The sequence below is a fragment of the Laetiporus sulphureus genome (genome assembly GCF_001632365.1).
Source record: "Laetiporus sulphureus 93-53 unplaced genomic scaffold LAESUscaffold_27, whole genome shotgun sequence".
Taxonomy (NCBI): Eukaryota; Fungi; Basidiomycota; class Agaricomycetes; order Polyporales; family Laetiporaceae; genus Laetiporus; species Laetiporus sulphureus.
Genome location: NW_024468536.1, coordinates 253,135 through 274,659, shown reverse-complemented (window position 1 = coordinate 274,659; position 21,525 = coordinate 253,135). Strand labels below are relative to the sequence as shown.

At 52.3% G+C, this 21,525-nt stretch overlaps 6 protein-coding genes across 6 annotated transcripts; 2 read left to right on the top strand and 4 right to left on the bottom strand.

The window, feature by feature from the left end:
* Positions 1 to 424: 424 nt before the first annotated feature.
* Positions 425 to 2,368, top strand: LAESUDRAFT_760436 (amine oxidase; the record flags this gene model as incomplete). The annotated part of the gene is made up of 8 exons (XM_040912740.1): positions 425 to 644; positions 707 to 889; positions 950 to 1,200; positions 1,253 to 1,573; positions 1,632 to 1,688; positions 1,752 to 1,856; positions 1,917 to 2,181; positions 2,238 to 2,368. 8 exons carry the CDS (start codon positions 425 to 427, stop codon positions 2,366 to 2,368), a joined length of 1,533 nt encoding a protein of 510 aa, XP_040763003.1.
* A 646-nt stretch (positions 2,369 to 3,014) lies between these two features.
* On the bottom strand, positions 3,015 to 5,883 carry LAESUDRAFT_236634 (uncharacterized protein). The gene is made up of 13 exons (XM_040901681.1): positions 5,657 to 5,883; positions 5,390 to 5,593; positions 4,998 to 5,321; positions 4,783 to 4,943; positions 4,648 to 4,723; positions 4,572 to 4,597; positions 4,345 to 4,510; positions 4,205 to 4,273; positions 4,078 to 4,140; positions 3,854 to 4,006; positions 3,758 to 3,781; positions 3,470 to 3,704; positions 3,015 to 3,395 (listed from the first exon to the last, which is right to left on the bottom strand). The coding sequence occupies exons 2-13, from the start codon at positions 5,432 to 5,434 to the stop codon at positions 3,178 to 3,180; spliced, it is 1,560 nt and encodes a 519-aa protein (XP_040763002.1). The 5' UTR covers positions 5,435 to 5,593; positions 5,657 to 5,883; the 3' UTR covers positions 3,015 to 3,177.
* Positions 5,884 to 6,376: 493 nt separating this feature from the next.
* On the bottom strand, positions 6,377 to 8,247 carry LAESUDRAFT_656198 (Zn-dependent exopeptidase; the record flags this gene model as incomplete). Its single annotated transcript, XM_040904602.1, has 7 exons — positions 6,377 to 6,421; positions 6,510 to 6,571; positions 6,668 to 6,749; positions 6,818 to 6,838; positions 6,913 to 6,994; positions 7,058 to 7,399; positions 7,457 to 8,247. The coding sequence occupies 7 exons, from the start codon at positions 8,245 to 8,247 to the stop codon at positions 6,377 to 6,379; spliced, it is 1,425 nt and encodes a 474-aa protein (XP_040763001.1).
* A 3,206-nt stretch (positions 8,248 to 11,453) lies between these two features.
* On the top strand, positions 11,454 to 13,523 carry LAESUDRAFT_760434 (cytochrome P450; the record flags this gene model as incomplete). The annotated part of the gene is made up of 13 exons (XM_040912739.1): positions 11,454 to 11,505; positions 11,555 to 11,687; positions 11,745 to 11,939; positions 11,992 to 12,140; positions 12,208 to 12,326; positions 12,376 to 12,493; positions 12,555 to 12,568; positions 12,620 to 12,786; positions 12,840 to 12,862; positions 12,921 to 13,002; positions 13,052 to 13,180; positions 13,239 to 13,382; positions 13,433 to 13,523. The coding sequence occupies 13 exons, from the start codon at positions 11,454 to 11,456 to the stop codon at positions 13,521 to 13,523; spliced, it is 1,416 nt and encodes a 471-aa protein (XP_040763000.1).
* A 693-nt stretch (positions 13,524 to 14,216) lies between these two features.
* LAESUDRAFT_744010 (DUF89-domain-containing protein) lies at positions 14,217 to 17,142 on the bottom strand. Its single transcript, XM_040911287.1, has 17 exons — positions 17,085 to 17,142; positions 16,935 to 17,028; positions 16,855 to 16,860; positions 16,594 to 16,794; positions 16,425 to 16,535; positions 16,364 to 16,372; positions 16,204 to 16,313; positions 16,037 to 16,142; positions 15,963 to 15,975; positions 15,735 to 15,906; positions 15,666 to 15,676; positions 15,538 to 15,608; positions 15,228 to 15,480; positions 15,061 to 15,170; positions 14,826 to 14,878; positions 14,636 to 14,762; positions 14,217 to 14,575 (listed from the first exon to the last, which is right to left on the bottom strand). Exons 2-17 carry the CDS (start codon positions 16,979 to 16,981, stop codon positions 14,536 to 14,538), a joined length of 1,440 nt encoding a protein of 479 aa, XP_040762999.1. The 5' UTR covers positions 16,982 to 17,028; positions 17,085 to 17,142; the 3' UTR covers positions 14,217 to 14,535.
* Positions 17,143 to 17,319: 177 nt separating this feature from the next.
* Positions 17,320 to 21,193, bottom strand: LAESUDRAFT_702471 (glycosyltransferase family 20 protein). The gene is made up of 14 exons (XM_040906484.1): positions 20,827 to 21,193; positions 20,404 to 20,766; positions 20,141 to 20,350; positions 19,611 to 20,083; positions 19,462 to 19,558; positions 19,336 to 19,401; positions 19,061 to 19,281; positions 18,950 to 19,007; positions 18,808 to 18,897; positions 18,709 to 18,750; positions 18,286 to 18,656; positions 18,095 to 18,215; positions 17,891 to 18,036; positions 17,320 to 17,837 (listed from the first exon to the last, which is right to left on the bottom strand). The coding sequence occupies exons 1-14, from the start codon at positions 21,034 to 21,036 to the stop codon at positions 17,483 to 17,485; spliced, it is 2,823 nt and encodes a 940-aa protein (XP_040762998.1). The 5' UTR covers positions 21,037 to 21,193; the 3' UTR covers positions 17,320 to 17,482.
* Positions 21,194 to 21,525: the final 332 nt, after the last annotated feature.

The window sequence follows — 21,525 nt, the reverse complement described above, 5'->3', positions numbered from 1 at the left end:
GGCTAATCATGGACTCCAAGTATGTATTGCAGTCCAAGTCCGGTTCATCGACCGAAGAGCTCAGTCGCTATGCGTTCAGCATCAACGCCCGCTCGTCAGTTGTCGGTGATCGGTTGTCGGTCAAAGCTGCTGCTACTATTGCCTACCTGATCAGACACGGAACTTGGCGCAACACCGTTATCTGGACGTAGGGGCGTGTCATCAGCAGTCAGTTGACTTTTCTTGTCGTCCCGTCCATCATTTACGGCAAATGAACAGATGTAGGGTGCATCCCATACTGTAGCCGTTATCGCCCTGGGAGCCCACGGATATAAGAGCAGCAGGCATGTGTCCCTAGCAGTGTGTGTGGGTGCTGTTCTGTATCACCTCTTCCTCTCTCGCTCTCCTCTCCCGGACGTTTTAGTTTGTGGGCGAACTGTTCGGCATGTTCTTCCCGAGGTCCCGCCGTTGGTGTAGCCTGGGAACGCTGTTGGTCGTGAGTATCCCAGCAATTGCTCGCTCAGTCGGAAGAGCACAAGCGGAGAGCGACATCAAGGAAGCAGATCCTACGGTGCTCATCCTCGGTGGTGGGGTGGCCGGCGTGATCGCTGCGCAAACTCTATATGAGCAGGGAATCACCGACTTCATTATCGTGGAAGCTCGAGGTAAGAGCATCATTCTTGTCGACGCGACAGTGGTTGATCTCACCAGCGTTTCTGACGTGAAGATGAACTCGGCGGCCGTCTGCAGACCGAGACTATTGGCGTACCGGGCAACGAATGGGTAGTCGAGAGGGGTCCTAACTGGGTGCAAGGCACGCAGACCGGCGACGGGCCCGTGAACCCCATCTGGGAACTGGTGCAGAAGCACCAAGTCAAGACTGTGTATAATGACTGGTACGGCAGTATGAGTACGTCGAGCCATCCACAAATGCCACGAACGAACGATGTCTGACGACTCTGTCAACCAGCGACCTATGACGAGAGCGGCGCCGTAAACTACACGGACGTCTTTGACGATTCTACGAATAACTATACGACACTGACGGTGGTCGCTGGAGAGCGCGTGCAGAAGCAGCTGGTCGACCTTACTGCACGCAGTGGATACTCTCTCATTGACGCGAAGCCGATTACGCCTGCTGAGAAGGCCTGCGAATACTACCAGTTTGACTGGGAATACGCGCAGACGCCTATCGAGTCCTCTTTGATCGCCAGCTCTTGGGTACGTGGAAGATCTGGTATGCGCTATCCACATACTAATGTTTCATTGATAGGGTAATAACTTCACTTACGACCCCGACGTGGGCGGCTTCGGAGACGACAACATGATGTCCATCGACCAGCGTGGGTTCAAGCACTTCATCCAAGCTGAGGCGGCCGAGTTCCTCCAGCCATCGCAGGTCATGTACAACGCGACCGTCACGAATATTGCGTACTCCACGGACGGCGTCAGTGTCACGCTCACGAATGGCATAGAACTCGTGGCGGACTATGCTTTGTGCACTTTCAGTCTGGGAGTGTTGCAGAATGATGATGTCACGTTCGAGCCGTCATTGCCAGACTGGAAGCAGGAGGCGATTCAGAGCATGGTTATGGTAGGCCATTGATGCTGCATCGGTTGTGATGACTCGTAGTGACTCTTTGCTTCTTCAGGCAACATACACGAAGATCTTCCTGCAGTTTGAGGAGGATTTCTGGTTCGATACCCAGGTGCGTCAAATCATTCGTCCTTCCACAGCGGAGACGAGCATTGTGCTGACGTTCTCGCTCCAGATGGCCTTGTACGCGGACACCACGCGAGGCAGGTATCCTGTTTGGCAAAACATGAATCTTACGGCATTCTTCCCAGGATCGGGCATCGTCTTCGTGACGGTCACCGTAAGCCACAAGTACTTCTCCCATTTTACTCACAATGTCGATCTGTCTCTCGTTCTCCAGGGAGAATATTCTGTCCGCATCGAAGCACTCTCAGACGACGAGGTCAAAGCCGAAGTCCTACAAGTCCTGCAGGCGATGTACCCTGATATCACCATCCCCGAGCCGACAGCGTTCTACTTTCCGCGCTGGCATACCGACCCGCTCTTCCGAGGGTCATATTCCAACTGGCCGCCTTCGTTCTTTAGCGGGCACCACACAAACTTCAGGGCCACCGTGGACGAGCGGCTCTGGTTTGCCGGGGAGGCGACGAGCATCAAATACTTTGGTGAGCTGGACGGAGCAGTGGAAGTCTTGATCGCGATGTTGACGTGCTCCGGATAGGTTTCCTGCACGGGGCTTACTACGAAGGCTTGGACGTTGCGACGGCTTTGGCGCAATGCATTCATGCCGGTGGATGCATAGGGCTCGAGCATGTCCCTGAGATACGGAATGCTTTCCCATACGAGGTGTAATCGACCGGTCGAGAGTAGTCCACAGGCTATTACACCGTGTGCAGGTATTAATAGCCAAAACGACAGACATCCTCATGAGTCTTTCGTACTGCCGTACTCGCTGTGAGTCCGATCCTCCTCCAAGCTACGACAACTCGGGCTTCCCACCCATCGAATGATATGTATATCCATCGCGATGCGATGAATAATGACTCTTCGCAGGAATGGAAGCTGGGGAGCCGGTGTAAAGAGGCCCCTGATGAGGATGAAGCCCGAATTGCAGTACTCAGGACCTAGGTCCGCCAAGTCGGCGACACATACCACATGTTTCTGGACTGATTCAGCAAGCGTTTTTCCTTATTTGTTCGGCCGTTATGTACCACTGCGAGCACTTCTTTCTCAGGTTAGGTTTTTTTTTACAAAAAAAACCACGGAGCCTACTATACGAAGGCTTGGACTCGGATGTCGAGACGGCCATGCATGCTCAATGCATACAGGGAAGTAAATGCATATGTGTTGGGGCTGGAGCATGTCCCGGAAATATGGTATGCAACGCCTATCCGTACGAAGTATAGCCAGTACGCCGAGCTCGCTCAGAGTACGAAAAGCAATGTGAGCTTGAGCGACATCGATGATGCAGAGTACAGGTTGGGCCGTAATGACAGTACTGTCTACAATAACGTGCGTGTGATACGATGGAACATGGCCTACTACTAGGTTCAGGATCGGGAATACAGCATGAGATGATCCCGTATATGAAAGCGAATCCAATCGCAACGTCCATCACCTGGATGGACCAATAATGGTACGAAGAGACATACGTGCAAGCATCATAGAGATGCCGATGTCGTGTCACCGTGTGCCATAATGATAATCGGAGGCCGCTCGACATCGAAGGAGACCCAGTTGACATCGTGTGTCCGTGCGCTCCCACCAGTGAGCACAGGCACGTCATAGAGACTGTCACTCCGCGTCGACATCTTCTCTTCCTCTTGTGAAAATAGCCCCGGTGTAAAGTTGGCTTCAGCAAGCACCGCTTCGGCATGCACTGTATCGCAGCAGCACGTCAGCAACGAGATGTGTACATCTGATGATCAGGCTGATAAGCGAGCAAATACGCACGGTACTCCGCTAGCCCCTTGCCAAAGTTCAGCCTGCATATCACACCAAACACCGCGGTAGCGATCAGCATGACGAACGAGACGATCGTCAACGCTGCGAAGAAGAACCATGCGAGGAAGGTCCACCGGTAGACTTCTGAGTAGAACATGATCGACCAGCTCACGATGTAGAAGAAGCATACAACAAGGAACACCGCCATGAGCGTCTCGCGCTCGTGCCGGACAGCGTACCAACCCTAGCGTCCTGTTAGTTCCCAGGCGTGCTTTGAGCAGTGGCAGGATGGCGCACCGTGATAATCCACGGAAGAATCGACTACGCCGATCGTGATGACATATTACGTCAGCGCTCATGAAACATGCTACGATAGTGTTCATCAGGACTCACAATGATCGTAGCGATGAATAAGCCTTCATACAAGGCATTGTGAGTGGAGATGCGCCCGATCGCGCCGTGAAATAGCCACGAGATCCACATCGCAGTGGCTGTGATGAGGAAGTACGCGCATAGCTGCAGGAGGACAGACATGGCGAGGAACAACTACATGGCACAGGTGAATATACCGCATGTAGCGATTGGATGTACCTGAATATCAAGGAGTGGGGGCTTACACGGTAGATCCGGACGATCGGTCGGGGAGGGCCAACGCGCCGGAACGTGAATGTGCTGAAAGTCTATTGAGAAGCCGCGTCAATCAGGTAAAGGTGCAGCGTTGGCAACACAAGAGCCCGCGAATACCTTGATGAGTGCCCATCCGAGCCACGACGTGAAGGCCAATCCCGAGATGTTAGACAATAATACGGCAATCTGCATGATTGCGATGATGATCGGACTTGAGTCGCCATCTCCATGTCCGACATGGATGAGATGACACTCACAGCCAGCGCGAGACGTGTGTCAAAAAGCGACGGGAACAAGTCGAACTTGCACGGGCTTGCGTCGTCCAAGAAGAGTGCGTCGAAGACCGCCATGGAATAGAGCGTGTGCCAGACGGAGTAGGCAGCCCACATCGTCGCCAGTACTCTGGTGCATATGATAGCGATGCTGCGTTTGACCGAGGCACTCGGTCATGATGTGCCAGCGCGCAGATACAACAGCGACGTACGTGTGCGGAATGGAGTAGCATGCGACCTGTCACTCCGATCAATTGAGAGAGCGCCTGTATACAAGTGCTCACTCACAGCGATGAACGAGATGCACAAGAGCCATGCCTGCAGCCCCAACAATGCGACGTCCTCGATCGCATACGACTGCATCCTGTCATGTAGAGCAGTGATATGCTGGCGTCGCACGCGATCAGAGCAAACGAAACGTACACCTCGGTGGGATACACGAGCACCTGCGCACACTGCTCATTGACCATGACGGTCTCCGTTTGCGACCCATTCGTAAAGGTGACGTTCGCGCCGTCCACTTGATTAGAGGCGTTCGTCACCGGAGTCACCGTTTTCACATCGATCCCTCGGGCAGTGAGTACCTACGATCGTCACCCGCATAAGCGTCTCATCACCTCAGATGAGCATACACATGCCGACGTAGCCGCTGCGGCAGAGACCGTCGCGTTACCCGCCTCAAACACGCCACTTTCAAACATGATCTCGCACGACTCGATTCCCTGCAGCGTAAGCGGGACGTCGGTACACACCCTCAGCGTGTAATTGTCATGTCCCTTCACGTCCAACCACGCGATTGCCTTTGACGACACATTTGAGGCGCTTTGGATGCGCAGGAACTCGATAGAGGCGCCCCGGTCGCCCTTCAATAGATAGATCTGAATCGTGGCTTGCGCGAGGCAGTGGAGAAAGCTCAGCACAAGGAACGCGAGGCCAAAGCGCGTAATCGAGATCCTCGTATACTGTGCACCCAAAACCACCGATTCCGTTAGCGAGGGTCTCCGTGAGTGAAGTGATCGGAGAGACGCACCAAGGATCTCGCTTTAGAAGAAATCTTGCCCGCAAGGTTATACATTTTGAAGATATGTTACGATAAAGAAGCGAACACAAGTCGCGCCAGATGAGAGGCCACGATATATAAGCGGGAAGAGAGTAAATAATTGGCCAGCGGGGGCCGCAGGCGGGGGATACCTGGCGGGAAGAGCCTCACCAGTGACCAAGACTCGGTCGCCAACTAAATAGACCACGAGGACCAGGGTTTGTATGAGGGGTGCCGAAGAGAAGCTGTCCCACCTACCACGAGCCATCTATAGTGGTTCAGTTATGTTGATGAATTGATGGTCGAGATATGTACATAGATAACCGAAGCGCTTCGTGACGATGGAATGACATGTACACGAGGCGCAGCTGTTGCCATCACCCGCATCAGTTAAATGTGATTGCTGAGATCAATAGGGATAATATGGAGACAGATGAAAACCTTTTCTTCGGCATGAGATGAGACGCCTTGGTGGTGGGCAAGGCGGTGCGAACCGCAACACAATACTCCGCAAGCTATGAGACAAAATCTTATTCATATGAAGACAAGAAGCCACAAAGAATACGCCGTCTCCCAGAGACACACGAGACGTGGGTGCGCAGCTGGCTATGCATCTCAACACAGCACAGCGATTGGCGCATCCAACCAAATCTTACAGCCGAGGTCTAATCTTGCGTGGTGTCCGGATATCCTCGGCCTAGCCAAGATGGCGATACGTCCAACAATCGACGCGCTTAATGGCCGATTACGCCTGAATGAACGTCGTCGAGTTGCTGTTCCCAAGGAGACGCTGCAGGTATACTCTCACACAGGTATAGGAAATAGCGATGTACAACCGAAGAAATACCCTTTCCTACTCCAGGACGTCGAGCGTTGACACGGCCAACGATCATCGGCGAGGCAGCATCTGAACTGCTGAATGATCTGACTTCGAGAATGATATATATGGACGAACGTACCTGAATGATATCCCGAGCTCTACTGCTTCGTCTCAAACCCGGCCGAATGCAACAGTGTCGCGAACTACACATTCCAAATTCCCCCCGCAAATAAAACAGATGAATCAATCAATCTTTGGCGTCTTCAAGCAACAGATACATGAACGACGTACCTGCACCTTCGCTATCGAGCGAACCTGTTCGAAATCGTATCCTTCGCGGACGGTCAGATCACCTGCCATGGAGACGACGTGCGGTACATGAGATACAGAGAACCCGAGTAGAGCTATACGGCAATGCCAAGGGCGGAAAGGGGGTAGCCAATGCTCACCGCTGTTGTGGTACATGGGGTCCGCGATGGGTCCTGCGCGCTCAAAGACCTGTGTCGCAGGGAAGCCCTGTTCATGGAAGCTCTGCGCAGACAGGTGGAAGAATCCATTTAGAACGATATCAAATGCACAAGGTGATCTCGGGCACCAACCTGGTGGTCACTGCAGCAAGCCTGTGGCAGAGTCCGCAGTACATTGGCGTTCAGCATTTGTCTTCAACTGTTACAGACACTGACTAGACACGCACCCGAGTATACCCAACCATCAGCTCGGGACTGTACAACGCCGACATGTTTGAGACTAGCTGAGCCACCTCCGGTGTCCCAACGCTGCACGAAACATATGCAGTGAGCAAAGCACGGAGGGCAAACAGAATGTAGAAGGACACGCACAACTCTGGCAGTCCCAGCTGCAAGGGCTCGCCCGGGACATGGTACGCCAACATATCCGCCTGGATCATAAGCGTCAAATCCGCGTCCGCCGCGCGCATCTCCCGCGCATACGCCTTCGAGCCGAGCAGTCCCTGCTCTTCGCCTGCGAACGCGCACAGCTGCACGTTCTTGCGGAACACCACGCCCTTACTTCCGATCGTGCGCGCGATGGTGAGGAGCGCGGTCGTCCCCGAACCATCATCGTCCCCACCCGGGGCACGCATGCTCCCGAACGAGCCGCGGCTGTCATAATGCGCGCTCAGAAGTAGCGTCTCGGTCGTTTCTTCTTCAGCAGCGTACTTGCTGCATGCAACGTCAGCGAGATGAACGATTGTGCACAGTATGTGGGAGAGGACAGACCAGATGACGTTCGGCGCGAAGCCCGTGAGGAAGTCTTTCAGTTCACAGCTCGCACCGGTACTCTCAAATTGCTCCTTGAGCCAGTCCGCGGCGTCCAAAGCCCCTTGGGAGAACGAATGACGCGAGATCAGAGGCGACTCGGGATCCTCGCCCGTGAGGTATCGCGCATCTTTCCGCATCTGAGACAGCGAGATGCTCCCAACGAGCGCAGCAATGGCAGAATCATACTTCACTTGATCAAGTAACTCGCGCACGCGCTTGATAGAGGACTCCGGGACAGGTTGAAAAGGCACGGGCGCGTCTGGCAAGGGTGTGGGCGTCCAGAAGCGAGGGAGGATCCCGTCAAGCGAAGGGAATAGCGCAGATGGAATAGAGAGCAGGACACTAGTTGGCGTGTGGTAAAGCACCTTGGAAGACTGGACGGACGTGATGGCGAGCTGCTCCGAGTCGTACGCCGTATTGGCGTCGTAGATAGTAGGGTACTCAATGTCAACCAGCTCGGCGAGGAAGGCATCCATCTCGTCGACAAATATCGCAGGTCTGATCGCATCGTCTACCACCTTGTGCTCCAGCCAGACAAGCTGCTGTTCGCTTGAAAGAATCACCGGCACAATAGATCCTGTAGAGAGGAAGTCGCCCGACGAGCCAAGACACGCATCGTCAGTGATGAATACGTTATGGAGTCCGTACTGTCCATAGTAAGCGTCCGCCAAACATGGGCTGTTCGTGAGTAGCGTCGGGTCGTGAGGAACGACAAGAAGTGCGAAGGGTGCGAGGGCCTGTGCGATCATGGTGGGTGCGCACGAAGGCTGTGGCGAGCGCGCTTCCGACCGTGGGCGGTAGCGGAGTCAGACAATACTACCAGGCATCGCCAGCACAACTTGAAGACGAAGAAGATCACACGCGGCTGTGCTGTCTTAGACAGGAATGATTAACGAACGGGGTAACAAATCAGAGATCGACTCTAAACAGGTCGCACGACGAGCAGTAGGTATCATTAATTGAAGACTCTAGCGTGAGGAACGAGCGCCGCTATCCTTTTAAATTGCAGATGATTGTCAAACGCTATGCGGTACCCAAAACTGCTACAAATATGATCACGTCTCCTGTGGGGCCGTTTGTAGCTGATAGAAGAGGTTGTTTCATGCCTGCCTGAGTGAGAGGATCCAGTGACGATGGTCAGTACTTTCCTGATGGCTTCGATTACATAGACGACGACGGCCACTTGACTCAAGATGCCTTCTCATTTTGATCATGGTTTTCCTCCACACCTCATGCTGTACATTACTAACTGCGCCATCGTACTCCTCACGCTCTCACTTGTCTCTTGCTGCTTCAAAGAATGATTACAGACGCTCGCTACTGCGACAAGCAACGTGCCATCATACGAACTTCGGTGCACATCGTGTTTCTACTCGAGTGTCAGCAGAACACTTTCGCAAGTCGGGGACTAAGGTGAGCGTTCGGGGCCGTCATAACACATTTTCTGCTCAATGAATGACAGAAGGTGTGATCTACATACGCAAGCCTCTCTCGGAACATATGATCATCAAGTTGAGTTCTGCGCACACTGCATAACAGCTGCTGGATAAACGCGTCTTTACAAACTTGGGTGAACCGCATTTGGGCTGATAAACGAAATGTGCGTAATAGAAGAAATATCTTACCTCGATTAAAGCATTCTGATCTCAAGATTGAAGCGGCCGAGCCGTAGACTCATTTTATGCCATATGAAGAATTAGCGGCCTAGACATCAAAAGCGGTTCCGGATAGCCCTGCCAACCAGGGTCGCGCTCGATGGCTATCGGCCTCCAACCCACTGGAAGCGAGAAGTGGTATTCTTAACGAACCTACTCAAAAACTGCAAGACTTTGCACCTCATCCCAAGAGGTAAATTTCTCACGCTTTGAGCTCCATTGCATCGTTTACAAATGATTCCGACGAATACGCAGCCAGTGGAGTGTTCATGGATGTCAACCGTTCATGGTTGTTGAATTTTGAACCATCGCATCTCCACCCGGACCGTACAAGCGCATTCCATTTTGATATACGGTGGACTCGCGAGTTGACTCGCGACTCGCCCCAAGGAAACTCGGAGGTCCGAGTTGACGGCGAGTTACATGACTCAGCTCAGCTCAGCTCGGCTGATGCCCACACTAATTTGTGGTGGCACATGTAACATTCACTTATTATGGTTGAAGGTTGACTGTCTAATTAGCATTTGTCACAGCATATAGCACGCTCGAAAATACCTCCATGTCTCCCGTGTCTACGAGCACTCTTAACCCGTCTATATAGGTCTCGCGATTCGGCGTGAGAGGAGATCATTTCTGATTCGGTGCCCGTCGCAGGCCAAGCAATAAAGGACGTTTCGCATGCATATCGAACTCAATTTCAGAGACTGAAACCATTCCCATGTAACATCAAGACACTATCTATGCAAATCGCACGGATGACTATACAGATGAAGGCTGGGAAGAACGGAGCCGGAAGTTCTGACTAACTGATGTCTGTCTATACTATATTGCGGGAGATGGCGACTACTATCAACCCCACTTCGGACTGTATCTTGCGTTTGCAGCTCGAGACTAACTTGCTAGACGAACTGAAGTTGGGATGATTCGCTCTTCCATACAGAGGACGGTTGCTTATGCCGCGAATTGCGCATCGGAGGAAGCTTTACACTGGCATCGATGTGCTATCAGCAGATGCGGACTGGTGCTCGTGGCGAGCTGGTCTCGCATGTCATCACATGCTTCGCACCTCGCCGTTTTGTCTCGAACTGTTCTCGTGCTTGGATTCCAGAGCTGTCTATAGGTCCCTGCTATCTCGATCCCCAGCCTGCGCAATTTGAACGCTGAACGTCCTATATTCGACAAGCTAGCATCAGAATGGTCTCACATGTTTACTCAATTCTCGTACAGAGCAAAAGCGCACATCGACAGGTACGTATGAATACTCCTGGCTATCTGAACAGGCTCCCGTCGCTGATACGCTTGTATAACAGATATCGCGGAGGTCTTTCAGTTTAATTCCGTCGTTCGATCACGACGGGGTTATTCACCTGCCTGCCTTCCGGTACCTAAAATCTTCGGGCATCCGCAGAGGCTTTTTAGATCACCGTGGCGACGTTTAGTCAGAGTATCATCGGCTGCAGCAAAAGTGAGTAATCACCATTACCTTGCGCGTTGTTGACCTGCAGATAGGCTCTGCATTTGCAATACACCGTCTGTTGAGATACCGAGGTTATTCATAGTTCTTGATCTTCTAACGCGCACAAGCAACGCCTTGGATGTATCAACGGGACGCACAATTTCATTCGTTCTACAGCTTGCTCTACGGAAATCTAATCATATGGCAGCAAGCTGATAGATGTCGGTCTTTCTGATAGTCGCAAGGTCTCTGTCGCTGTTCACCAACCGTCCCGCCTCTTTTGCACAACAATCATCTTCGATCAATGGACGTTGGTCATATGGGAACACTCCCTACCGATCCTAAGGTCGAAAATCGCTCAGCGACGTAATCTGGTGGAAAAAAACCCCCCGTTATGTGATATATTCTCAGCAAGTTTCGGGTTCTTGTACGGACTTCTAAAAGTGATGTGAGAAAACCAATCATCCCCACTTCTCCGAACCGCGTGCGTCGGATGCTTCGTCAGCGCATTGACTTCCATTTTGCAGTATGGAGTCCATTCAGTCACTGATTAGCTGTCAGCGGAGCCGTCCGGCCCCCATGTGGTGAGGCGCCGCATTACGTTCTGGGATATTATGCGAAGTTGTTTTCACAGAGCTCTTCATATCTCGAGTACAAATAGGACATGAGAGCAGTCTCGCCGATGCATTGCACAATGACGCTTGACCTGACACCTTATCTTGGAGTGACTATATGCTGTCTAACCGTCCTATGGCTCGTCTTCTCTCGCACTTCAAAGCAGAGAGTGGGTAAATATCTACCGCCCGGACCAAAGGGGCTCCCTCTGGTAGGAAATGCTCTACAGATGCCATTGGAGTATCAACAGGATACGTTTACTGAATGGGGGGTCAAATATGGTGCGCGGTTTTACTGATGAAGTATGTGCACATGCTGAATCGGCTTCAGGGGATATCATATATGCACGTGTCTTACAGAAGCACATCGTCATCTTGAACTCGGTGCGCGCTGCACGAGACCTTTTGGAGAAGCGCGGCGCAACGTATTCAGACAGGCCGCGCTTTGTGCTGCTCAGTGAATTGTGAGCTATCATTCCTAGCATCGGCTGAATCGTTGCAACTAACTTCTGGTATATAAGAATTGAATCCGTCAAACCCAACATACTTCTGATGTCCGTTGGAGACGAATGGCGGAAGCATCGAAAGTGGTTCCAGACGACGCTCTCCTCCAGAGTTTCCCTCGACGGCTATCGTCCTATGCAGCGGCGAGAAGTGGTCAAATTGCTTTCAAACATGATTCAAACGCCTCAAGATTTTTTATCGCACCTCAAGCGGTAAATCTATCTCACCCAGTAGTGACCACAGCTACTTATTCTGAGCGGACAGATACACAGCCGGAGTGCTCATGGAGATAAGCTACGGCCATACCGTCACATCCGCGGACGATGATTTTGTCCGCATGGCAGACGAAGTCGGGGCTGAGATTGCCGAAATTGGGGAGGTGGGCTCTACCCTGGTGGACCTCTTTCCCATTTGTGAGTGCAATCTTCTTCGCGTTGTTACTTAGACCTTCTGACAACCCTGGCCGTAATTGGACGATAGTCAAGTACGTACCAACGTGGTTACCGGGCCCGGGGACCTTCAAGCGTAGAGCGCTCGAGCTCAAACGGTTCACATTCGAAACAATGAGTCTGCCGTACGAGAACGTCAAAGCCAAGATGGTGCTACTCAATCGTTGTGTGTCGTTGATCACCGCTCACGCGCCTGCAGGCTTCCGGATCCGCTAAGCCCTCGTACGTAAGCAACCTTTTGCAGGAGACCTCACATACTGCGGGTGGGATAGAGGACGAGGCTCGAATCAGAGCAGGTGCTGCTGTCATATATCAAGGTACGAAATACGACTGTTTTGACTCCCGCTGAGTATCCATTGAGCTCATTGGTCATTTTAGTCGGGATTGATACGGTTCGCACTACGTTCTGTCCAAATACTGTCTTTCTTATGCAAACCATCCAGACTAGTACTTTCCTGATATCATTTGTTCTTGCCATGGTACTGTATCCCGAGGTGTACCGAAAGGCTCAGGCGGAGATGGACGCGGTGGTAGGACAAGCAAGGCTTCCGACCCCGGACGATCAACCGATGTTACCGTATCTAGAATGCGTTTTGAAGGAGGTCCTCCGGTACGTCCCTCATTACGCATGTCCGGCTCTATCTGACATCGTATGCACTACAGATGGTGCTGTCCTGCACCGCTTGGTGAGTATGGCACATTGCCCGAGCGAAAACAATGCCTTCATGCTCTTTTTTTGACGAGGCGTACCCCACTACGTCTCTCAAGATGATCAATACCGCGACTACTACATCCCGGGAGGGACCATGATAATCTCTAATATCTGGTAGGGTTTCCAACGTTGTGGGTCGACGGGTGTCTGAACGGATTCTCAGGGCTATGACGCGAGATGAGGATATGTATCCGAATCCTGAAGTCTTCAACCCTGATCGATTCCTCAAGACCACCGATGGCACCGAAGACTTACTTGACCCGCGTACATTTGCGTTCGGGTTCGGAAGAAGGTAATGTGTATAACTGTAGTACTACATACTTTGCTAAATTTCATCTCTTCATTCGCAGGGTCTGTCCTGGCCGGTTGCTGGCTAGTTCGAATGCATGGCTGGTAGCGGCCAATCTGGTGGCAACCATGGATATTGGACGGGACTGTGATTCATCGGGACAGGAAATCATTCCGGTACCAAAGTTTTCCTCAGGGTCTGTCAGGTAAGATTCTCTGGAATGCTGTAGGTTTTATGTGCTCAGCCGTTGTACAGGCACCCGCGCCCATTCCCTTGCAAGATTCGTCCTCGCTCTGACAAAGTCGTGCAGATTATCGTCGGTTCAAACGCTGAACTGGAAGCTTAAGGATTCCATAGTGTCGATATGTTCCACCGTTGCGCGAACGGCTCATCCACGCCCAATATCTGTGTAACTTTGACGCGGCATCCTAACCTAATTGCAGCTGATGTGCTGTGATTAGAGTAGTGCAGTTTGCAAGCTCTTGTAATTCTTGTTATCATGTCGAGGCTTTCGGTAATATAGATGTCGAGGTATTTGCTTCAAACCAGTGACCGCTGTCAAGATGAGATTAGAATGACGAGCAACCGACATCGATGACATGGTGGTGCCAGGATGAGAACAGAAGCAAACCCGTGGGCGTCACTTGTACAAACTCCTGATCGACCCTCATGTGACTATCTAACATGGCTTCGCTTGAGCCGACTCATGTACCGACGGCGTATAAGATGTGTGAATGCGAGAGGATCGCACACGAAATGTTCCAAAATCATTTTGGCGACCAGGTGTCGCGCAAGGAACTTACCGTCACGGGCACGACGGACTCTCGAACCCTAACACTACAGCCCCACACTGCAAATCATGTCCGGATATTCGCGTTAACGTTCAGGGCGAGCACAAATGACTGACTTAAGTCACAACAGAGGAAAAAATTGCTATCGCGGTGATGAGGACGGGCCGTTTATAAGTGAAAATGAGATAGCGCAGAAAGTTCGATGGAAGTCCTGACCGAGTGCTAGAAAAGGAGCCCCACAAGGGGGCCACCGCCCAAAAAAGTCAATATTTCAATGTTCACACCTAATCGAGTGATTTCGACATGTTACATCACGAATACAAGGGAAACGCTGCTACTTTGGTACACGGCGAGATGGAAAGAGGAGCTATATCGCCAGTATTTATCGACGTTTCAATATCAAATACCTGCAAGGTCGACTGTATCGCTAATGAATATGTTCAAAGCGGACAAATGCAAACCCTCCTTCGTAATCATGTGACATGAGTCAGTGGTAGGTATTTACCTGCTTCAGTTTGCACCCAACAGTCCGCGATATGCATGAGCTTACAATCAACATCTCCGCATCTAATCTTTTCGTTTCGGCAGGAACAAGACGAGCGCATACCTATCAAAACATCGTCAATACCGACCTAGTCACAACAAGAGAAATGAAATTTGTACGCACTTTCCGTTGAACCGCCAGTTTTCGCCGCTCTTGTCGAGCTGCTCTGCGCGCTCCCGTCCAACGCCGACGACAACGTCTGCTTTGTTCGTGCGGAGGGTGAGAATCGGGAACGAGCCTGCGAGCGGTCCTGGATGTGATACCAAGAAGTCGCAACAAGCTCAACTCGAAAACTGAGAAACGTACTGCGTACCGAGAGCAATTTGGAAGGGAGTGCTCGCTGGCCAGCTGACATCGCCAGTTAACCTATGGCAAGAAAAATCCTCAGCTTCCCCAATGTCGACTTCATCAAGTTGATATGCACTTCCGGAAGCTATCATACCAACGTAACTAAATCAGTCCAACACTCAGACCCAACAGAATGGCACGTACTTGAGATCACCCTGCGGTCAGAACGTCAATCACTACCATCACCAAGACTGACGAACGTCTCACTTGCCTTGAAGATGACCAACCCGCTATCTTTCAACCTGCCATGCACCTCCGGCGCCAGCTCTTGCATATTCCAATACGGCCATGGCGACGTCCAGAAGTTGGCCTATAACAGCTCCACTCAGCCCAACAGCCCACCTTCTTCGAGGGCAAGTGATCGTACGTTCTCATTTGACGCCCCCAAGGGCGTATCTACAGGAACCGACAGCGCAAATACGCCGCTCTCCAAGTACCCCTGCCAGCGCGTCACCATCCGTTTCAGATGTTCGCAGCTGTCCTGCGCCTCGCCTGCATGATGGGATGCGGACTGCACACCCGCCGCTTCCGAGAGGAACGTAGGCGAGAGAAGCGAAGGGATCGCCGACTTGAAGTCGGGCGGGGTCACATCGGAGACAAACCAGGGAATGAGCTTTGGGCTAGAGAAACAGCGTGTCCAGAAGTAATACCAGATGAATGGTGGTGAGAAGACATACTGGAAGACAACTTTCGAGACGTAGGGCGTGTACGTCACTAGGAAATCGGCAAAGACGAAATCTGTAAACAACTGCGTGCCAGAAGAGTTCAGCAGCAAGATCGCTCCAAAAGACGACAAACAGCGAACCTCAAATCCGGCTACAAAGCCATTGGTATAGTCGGCTTCAGTGACATGTCATCAACAACTCACACGCACCATTATCCAGCACGAAATCTATCCTCGCATCCTTCAAGCTCGTCAGGTGCACCCAGACCTTGTCCTGATCATCCGTCAGGATGTACTCCTTCCGAGCCGCCTGAGCATCCCGGCCGACGGACTGCAGGTTCTGTATGTCTTCATGCGAGAGATGGGTCAGCATCGACAGGTCCTAATGTGAAGCATGAAAAGGATCCCGAAAGTGTGCAATTGACAAGGAAATGGTACCGTCGCGTTACCCCTGCATCGCGCCGACGGGTCACTCAGAGAAGGGGGCCCTGAGAAGAAGCGAACGAACGCACCAGAGACACATTTGAATCATCTCCCCAAAGATCACCTTGAGGTCCGCGGGTTCAGACACGAGCTTGTCCTTATCTTCTTCCAACTCGTGCATCGTGGTTGCCATCTCTACGATAGCACCGACGCATTATACGAGCATGTACACAGTTGAGAGATACGGATGTCTTACGGAATATCGCCTTGGAGCTCTTGCGGAACGTCTCTTCCTTCTGAGACAGGAAAGGATCATGCGCGCGCCAATGTTGTGTCTGGGTGAAGTACGAACGGAGCAGACGATAACTGGTCATCGTCAGCCAGTGAGTCCGCTGTTGGGCAGGAGATCAACGCACAGGTAGCATCTGCGAGCATTGATGAGCCGTACACGCAAGATCGAGCAAGTTGGAAGCCTACTCTGCATAGAGCCACGGAGCGGTAAACCACGACCCATGGCCCTTTTCCTTCAACCAAGCCAGCTCCGTGTTATATACCTCCACCTGAGCCTCCCCGTCCTCGGGAATGGGCCTTCGCGTTCGTCGTCACCACTTCCACCTATGAGCATCAAAAAACTGATATGACCTACTCCAGCGGTCGATCCCTCCCCATCTCATACTTCAACCTGCCAATCTTCTCAATAATCGTCTTCCCCTCCTCGATCTTCTCCTGCGTGATCGCATCAGAGGTCTCGCCGGCACTCGCCAGGCTCATCTCATGGTTCGCGCGATAGATGTTGTCGATGATCCCGGTGAGGATAACAGGCCACCGTTTGAGCACCGTCTCGTAGCTGTGCGTCCACGCACGCCAGTGAGTTATCGACGTGAAGCTAGATGAAGGCGGCACTCACGAGAAGCTGCGATGAGACCGTGCAGACGGCGACGATAATCAGCGTCATGCATGCCAGATGAGTGGCCTTGCGAGCCTCACCCAGACTTGTCGGTGGGGTCGTACGGTGGATATGGTGCTTCGAACATGATCGTAAACAATCTAGTACACTGGCCGCCGTTATAGAATGGAAAACCTGCTGGCACACGCATAGCATGTCAGGCACCAACTTCAGAGTAGTTTATGACTAACCTTCCGTGCTCGTTGCAAGTTCTCTGGAGTAAAGTAACAGTACAGGTGTTATGTATCTGGTATATGACATTGATCGAGCTGATCGGCATCACCGCGATCAGCCGTCTTGGTTCACGGCAAGTTAGCTCGACCGACGTATCCTGTGGACGGTTCGAACCGCTTAGATGGAGCATGTCTATTGTCTTCCCTGCAGAACCGTTATACTTATTTACAAGATACACGAAACCGCTGTGTCAGATAACTACAGGGACATGGACTCATCCTATCCGGAACCAGTACAAATCGTCTCCCCGGTGAATGCATGTGGCAAGGTGATGTATACAGCAGAAAAACCAGCAAAAAACATATCTCATCGCCTCCATATACAAGTAATCGCCATATCTGCAACATACCACCGCTCATTTCGCATCTGCGAATCGCCACAGCGCAGGCATGACCTTCGACGGATCCAACTTCCACTTCGCATCAGTGCCCTTATCCCCCGTCGACACCGTCTCCGCATTGTCCAGCTCGTTCAGCCGGCGCATCATCCGCTGGTCCTTGCCAATGGCCAGAACAAAGTCAAACTCATGCACGCTCTCCGCCTCCGTAGCCTCGGGCGCAGACCACGGCACAGACGTCACCAACGTAGAACGCGCGGGACCGCCAGGATTCAGAATCGCTCCCACTGCAGTCGAGCGGGAGACGTTGTTCGGCAATACTAGGAAGCTGTTTGCGCCAGGAATGATACGCAGACCGTATCGCTCACCGAGACTAAGGACGATAATTAGCCGTGGCGAAAGTAAAGACAATATAAGGCCACGAACCTGTCGAATACGTGGTTCTGAGCCTCGGATGCTTGCCGACGTGCCCACTGACGATCAGACGATGATTCATCCGGATCAACCCAGAACCTCCACACGATCGATGCCTCCCTCTCCTCGACGAATGAGCCTGGCGTACGTTCCGTGAACTAGATCCCAAGCATGTTAGCTTGCAACATTGTGCAATTGCCGCCGTCAAGCACTCACATAGTTAAGGATCTCGAGACAAGGCGCTTTCCAGGTCAAATTGAAGTTCGCCACCATGCTAATCCACGACGATCCGCCATTACGGTCAGGTCGAGTCTTGATGAAGCAGCCATTCTCGGCGCTATATAAACGAACAACATCAGTCACGAAAACATCGGGAGACATCAGTCAAACCGATGCGATGCACATACACAATGCCAATCTTCGGCGCCGCCTCTCCTATAATATCCAGCATGCCCTTGACGGGCAACCCGCTCAATAGCCAAACTTCATTCCTCGGATCATCCGCCAAGCGATTCAGTACCTCGATCGCGTCCTTTGGCGGGTCAAACACGCCGCGGCTCATCTTCCGCAAGTCGCGTATCCACATTGTGCCTTCAAAGTCTATCAGCAGCAGACGCTTCTGGCTGTGCCGGTAGCGCGGGAGCACACGCTGCACGTCGAGCACCGCAACTTCTGTGCCGTCGGTCTGAGAGTGCTCAATACTGGCGCGAAGACAACGGACGAGGAAAGAGGTGACGAAAGCTTGTGCGCTTTGAGTCACTACGTGGCTGTGCATGTCCTGATAGCGCCATCATTTAGTAAAGAAGATAATCTCAAAAATCAATACGAACCTCCCACCGTGACAATGCCTCTTCGTCGCTCATAGTCAGGGCCTGCGATGAAGAATCTTGATCAATGCCATCACGCGTAAGGTGCTTGACAAGACTTACCTGGTGGATAGCCTTCGCAGTCATCCGCTTGTCCCATGGGTTGACCGGGATACATGACCTGAAACCGCTGTAGCTGTATGAACCGGTGAACTGAGAAGTGTGTCAGCCACACAGGTAATAGGACTGCATCAGGAACCCTCACCTCACTCAAGATCAACGGTCGATGTCTCTCCTCCTGGCATTCCACATATTCATGTGTCCTGTGGCAACATCTCAGCCTGAACGCTCTCGAAAACTGCACGTGAAAACATACCTCAACGCCATACCCTCTCGCAGACTTGTCACCATAAATGCATCCGCAACTGTCAATAGTGCCAGATACTGACTGAACGTCAGATCTTGCGTGTGCAGGAACACGACAGGTTGGTACGTCAGAGTGGAGAAGCGCGAGTTCAGGTGTGACACAACGTCTGAGACGCCACCCTGCATCTCGCTCTCCTCCGTCGTCTGCAATGCAACTTGGATGAGGACGACCTGGAGGCACACTAATCAGACGGGTTTCATGATCGACATTGTATAACGACCCACCTTGCCTTGGTATTCTGGGTATTTCTCAAGGAATGCCTCGAACGCTTGTATTTTCTGACGTACTCCCTGTCGGCAAACATTGAGCATCCGAGCACAAATCATTTCGAAACGAAAGCACCCGCTTACTTGGATGAGATCAAGTTTATCTCGTCCTACAATGAGCTTCATCCCAGCATACCGCTGCCGCAGCGCATTCACCCATTCCGCAACCTCCGGGTCATGCCTATAAGCATCTATCAGTGATGATCACATCCTACCTCAATAAGGCAACTCACTTCTTCTCATCCAAGCTACCCACGTCAATTCCCATTGGGAATGCGCCCACATCCACGAACCGATCATCCATCTGCACGCCCTTCGGCAGCGCCTCAGCCGTCAATATCCGACTGACAGTCTGCCTGAAGTGGCGCGCATAGTTCGCTGTCTGGAACCCGATCAGGTCTGAGCCAAGCACGCCCTTGAGCAGGTCCACGCGCACGCTCAGGCAGCGGAAGATCTCGGACGACGGAAACGCGACGTGCATGAAGAATCCGATGGATGCACCAGGCAGGCGGGCACGAAGCATCGCGGGCAATAGCATAAGGTGGTAGTCGTTCACCCATATTATATCGCCGTCTTGGTACGCAGAGGCGATAGCGTCTGCAAACCGCTGATTCACGGCAACATACTGATTGTACGATGCATGCTCGTAGAAGGACTTCGTCCTGGGTGCGTCCGGAATCGCGTAGTGGAGACACGGCCAGAGAACCTGGCATTAATCAGATAATCAGGTATCCGCAACTATCAAGAGAAATATAACACGAACCTGATGGCAGAAATCGTCGTAACAGCCCGCGAACTCCGAATCTGGTATCCACACCGGCAAACTATCACAGTCATCGCGCATACGCCATTCTATGTTGCGGCGTAAACTGTCCCGGAAACCATCCGTGTTCACTCCAAGCGTGCCCACCCAGAGCTTGCGCTTCAATCGAGTACCGACACTCTCTACGGCGTTCTTCAGCCCGCCGTTGCACTGCACACAGTCCATCAGTCTCTTGTGATGAACGATTACCATGATTTACGCACATGCGGGTTGCTCTCAATGTGCCATCTGGTGCTGTGCAGCTCTAAAGATGGCCTGCTCGACGAGATTGATCGGCTATGTGCCCGCGTCGTGGAGCTCCGAGACAATCTGCGCTGAACCCTCGTGTGGGAAGCAGTACTGCTGGAATGCGTCAGCTGGTGGCGCTTCGTGCCGCTGTGCAGACCGTCGGCGTGAGCTTTGGCACCGTTGAGGTTGACAGCCTTGGCAGAGAGCACATCGACAAGTGAGATCTCAGAGTTGCTCTTGGAATTGTTCCTCGAAGGCGGCTGCGTCAATCCGGAGAAGGTAGTGAACGGATTCGTGGACTCCCCGCGGGGCGTCATTGCTGGGCTTGCCTGGCGAGACTGGATTTACAACATTTGATATATGACATTGGAGCACCCGATAGTATATCTGCAGCTCACTTTAAGGTCCTCAACGATGCTCTTCAAAGGACCCGTCGGCCTCGCCGGTAAAGGCGACCGGGCAGCGGGGGTTGGCGGCACCAGGGACGGACCATTAGTGGTGTCCAAAGCATTCTCATCTGGAGAAGACGGGAGAGAGTCGCCCAGAACGGTGGTGTTGGGAAGAAAGAGAGAGGCGATGATGATCCTGTGGTTCCTAAGGGAGTTCATCGTTGTCAACGACGACGAAACGGCTGAGCAGGACGACGACGAGGACGGCGAGCCCGCGTTTTAGGGTGTGTGCACGATCAGCTTTCATCTGTGACGTCACATGCACGTGCTTACCTGTGGGCTCGGGAGGGAGCCGGCTGCTGCCTTGAGCGCGAATACCCATCTTAACTGGGCTGCTCGCTGGGATCGGCGACGATGGGCTGGATATAGCTTTGGACGATCAGGGATGGAGGTTTGAAAAGACGTCCTCGGTACGTAAACGCGATTTGTTGCCGTCTTCGCCTGAACGTTCGTCAGGTCTCTTCCGACTTGCTCCATAGCAGATAGGGGGCGTCACATTCGCTTGCGCCTGTCAATATGTGCCCATTCGGCGAGATCACTTACGAACGGCGATCTCGTTGTATGATTACTTGGTAGTTGATCGAAATCGTTGCCGAATGATTGCAGTAAGCTGGGGTGGCTACAAGATTTGATGCACGATGGGCTGCT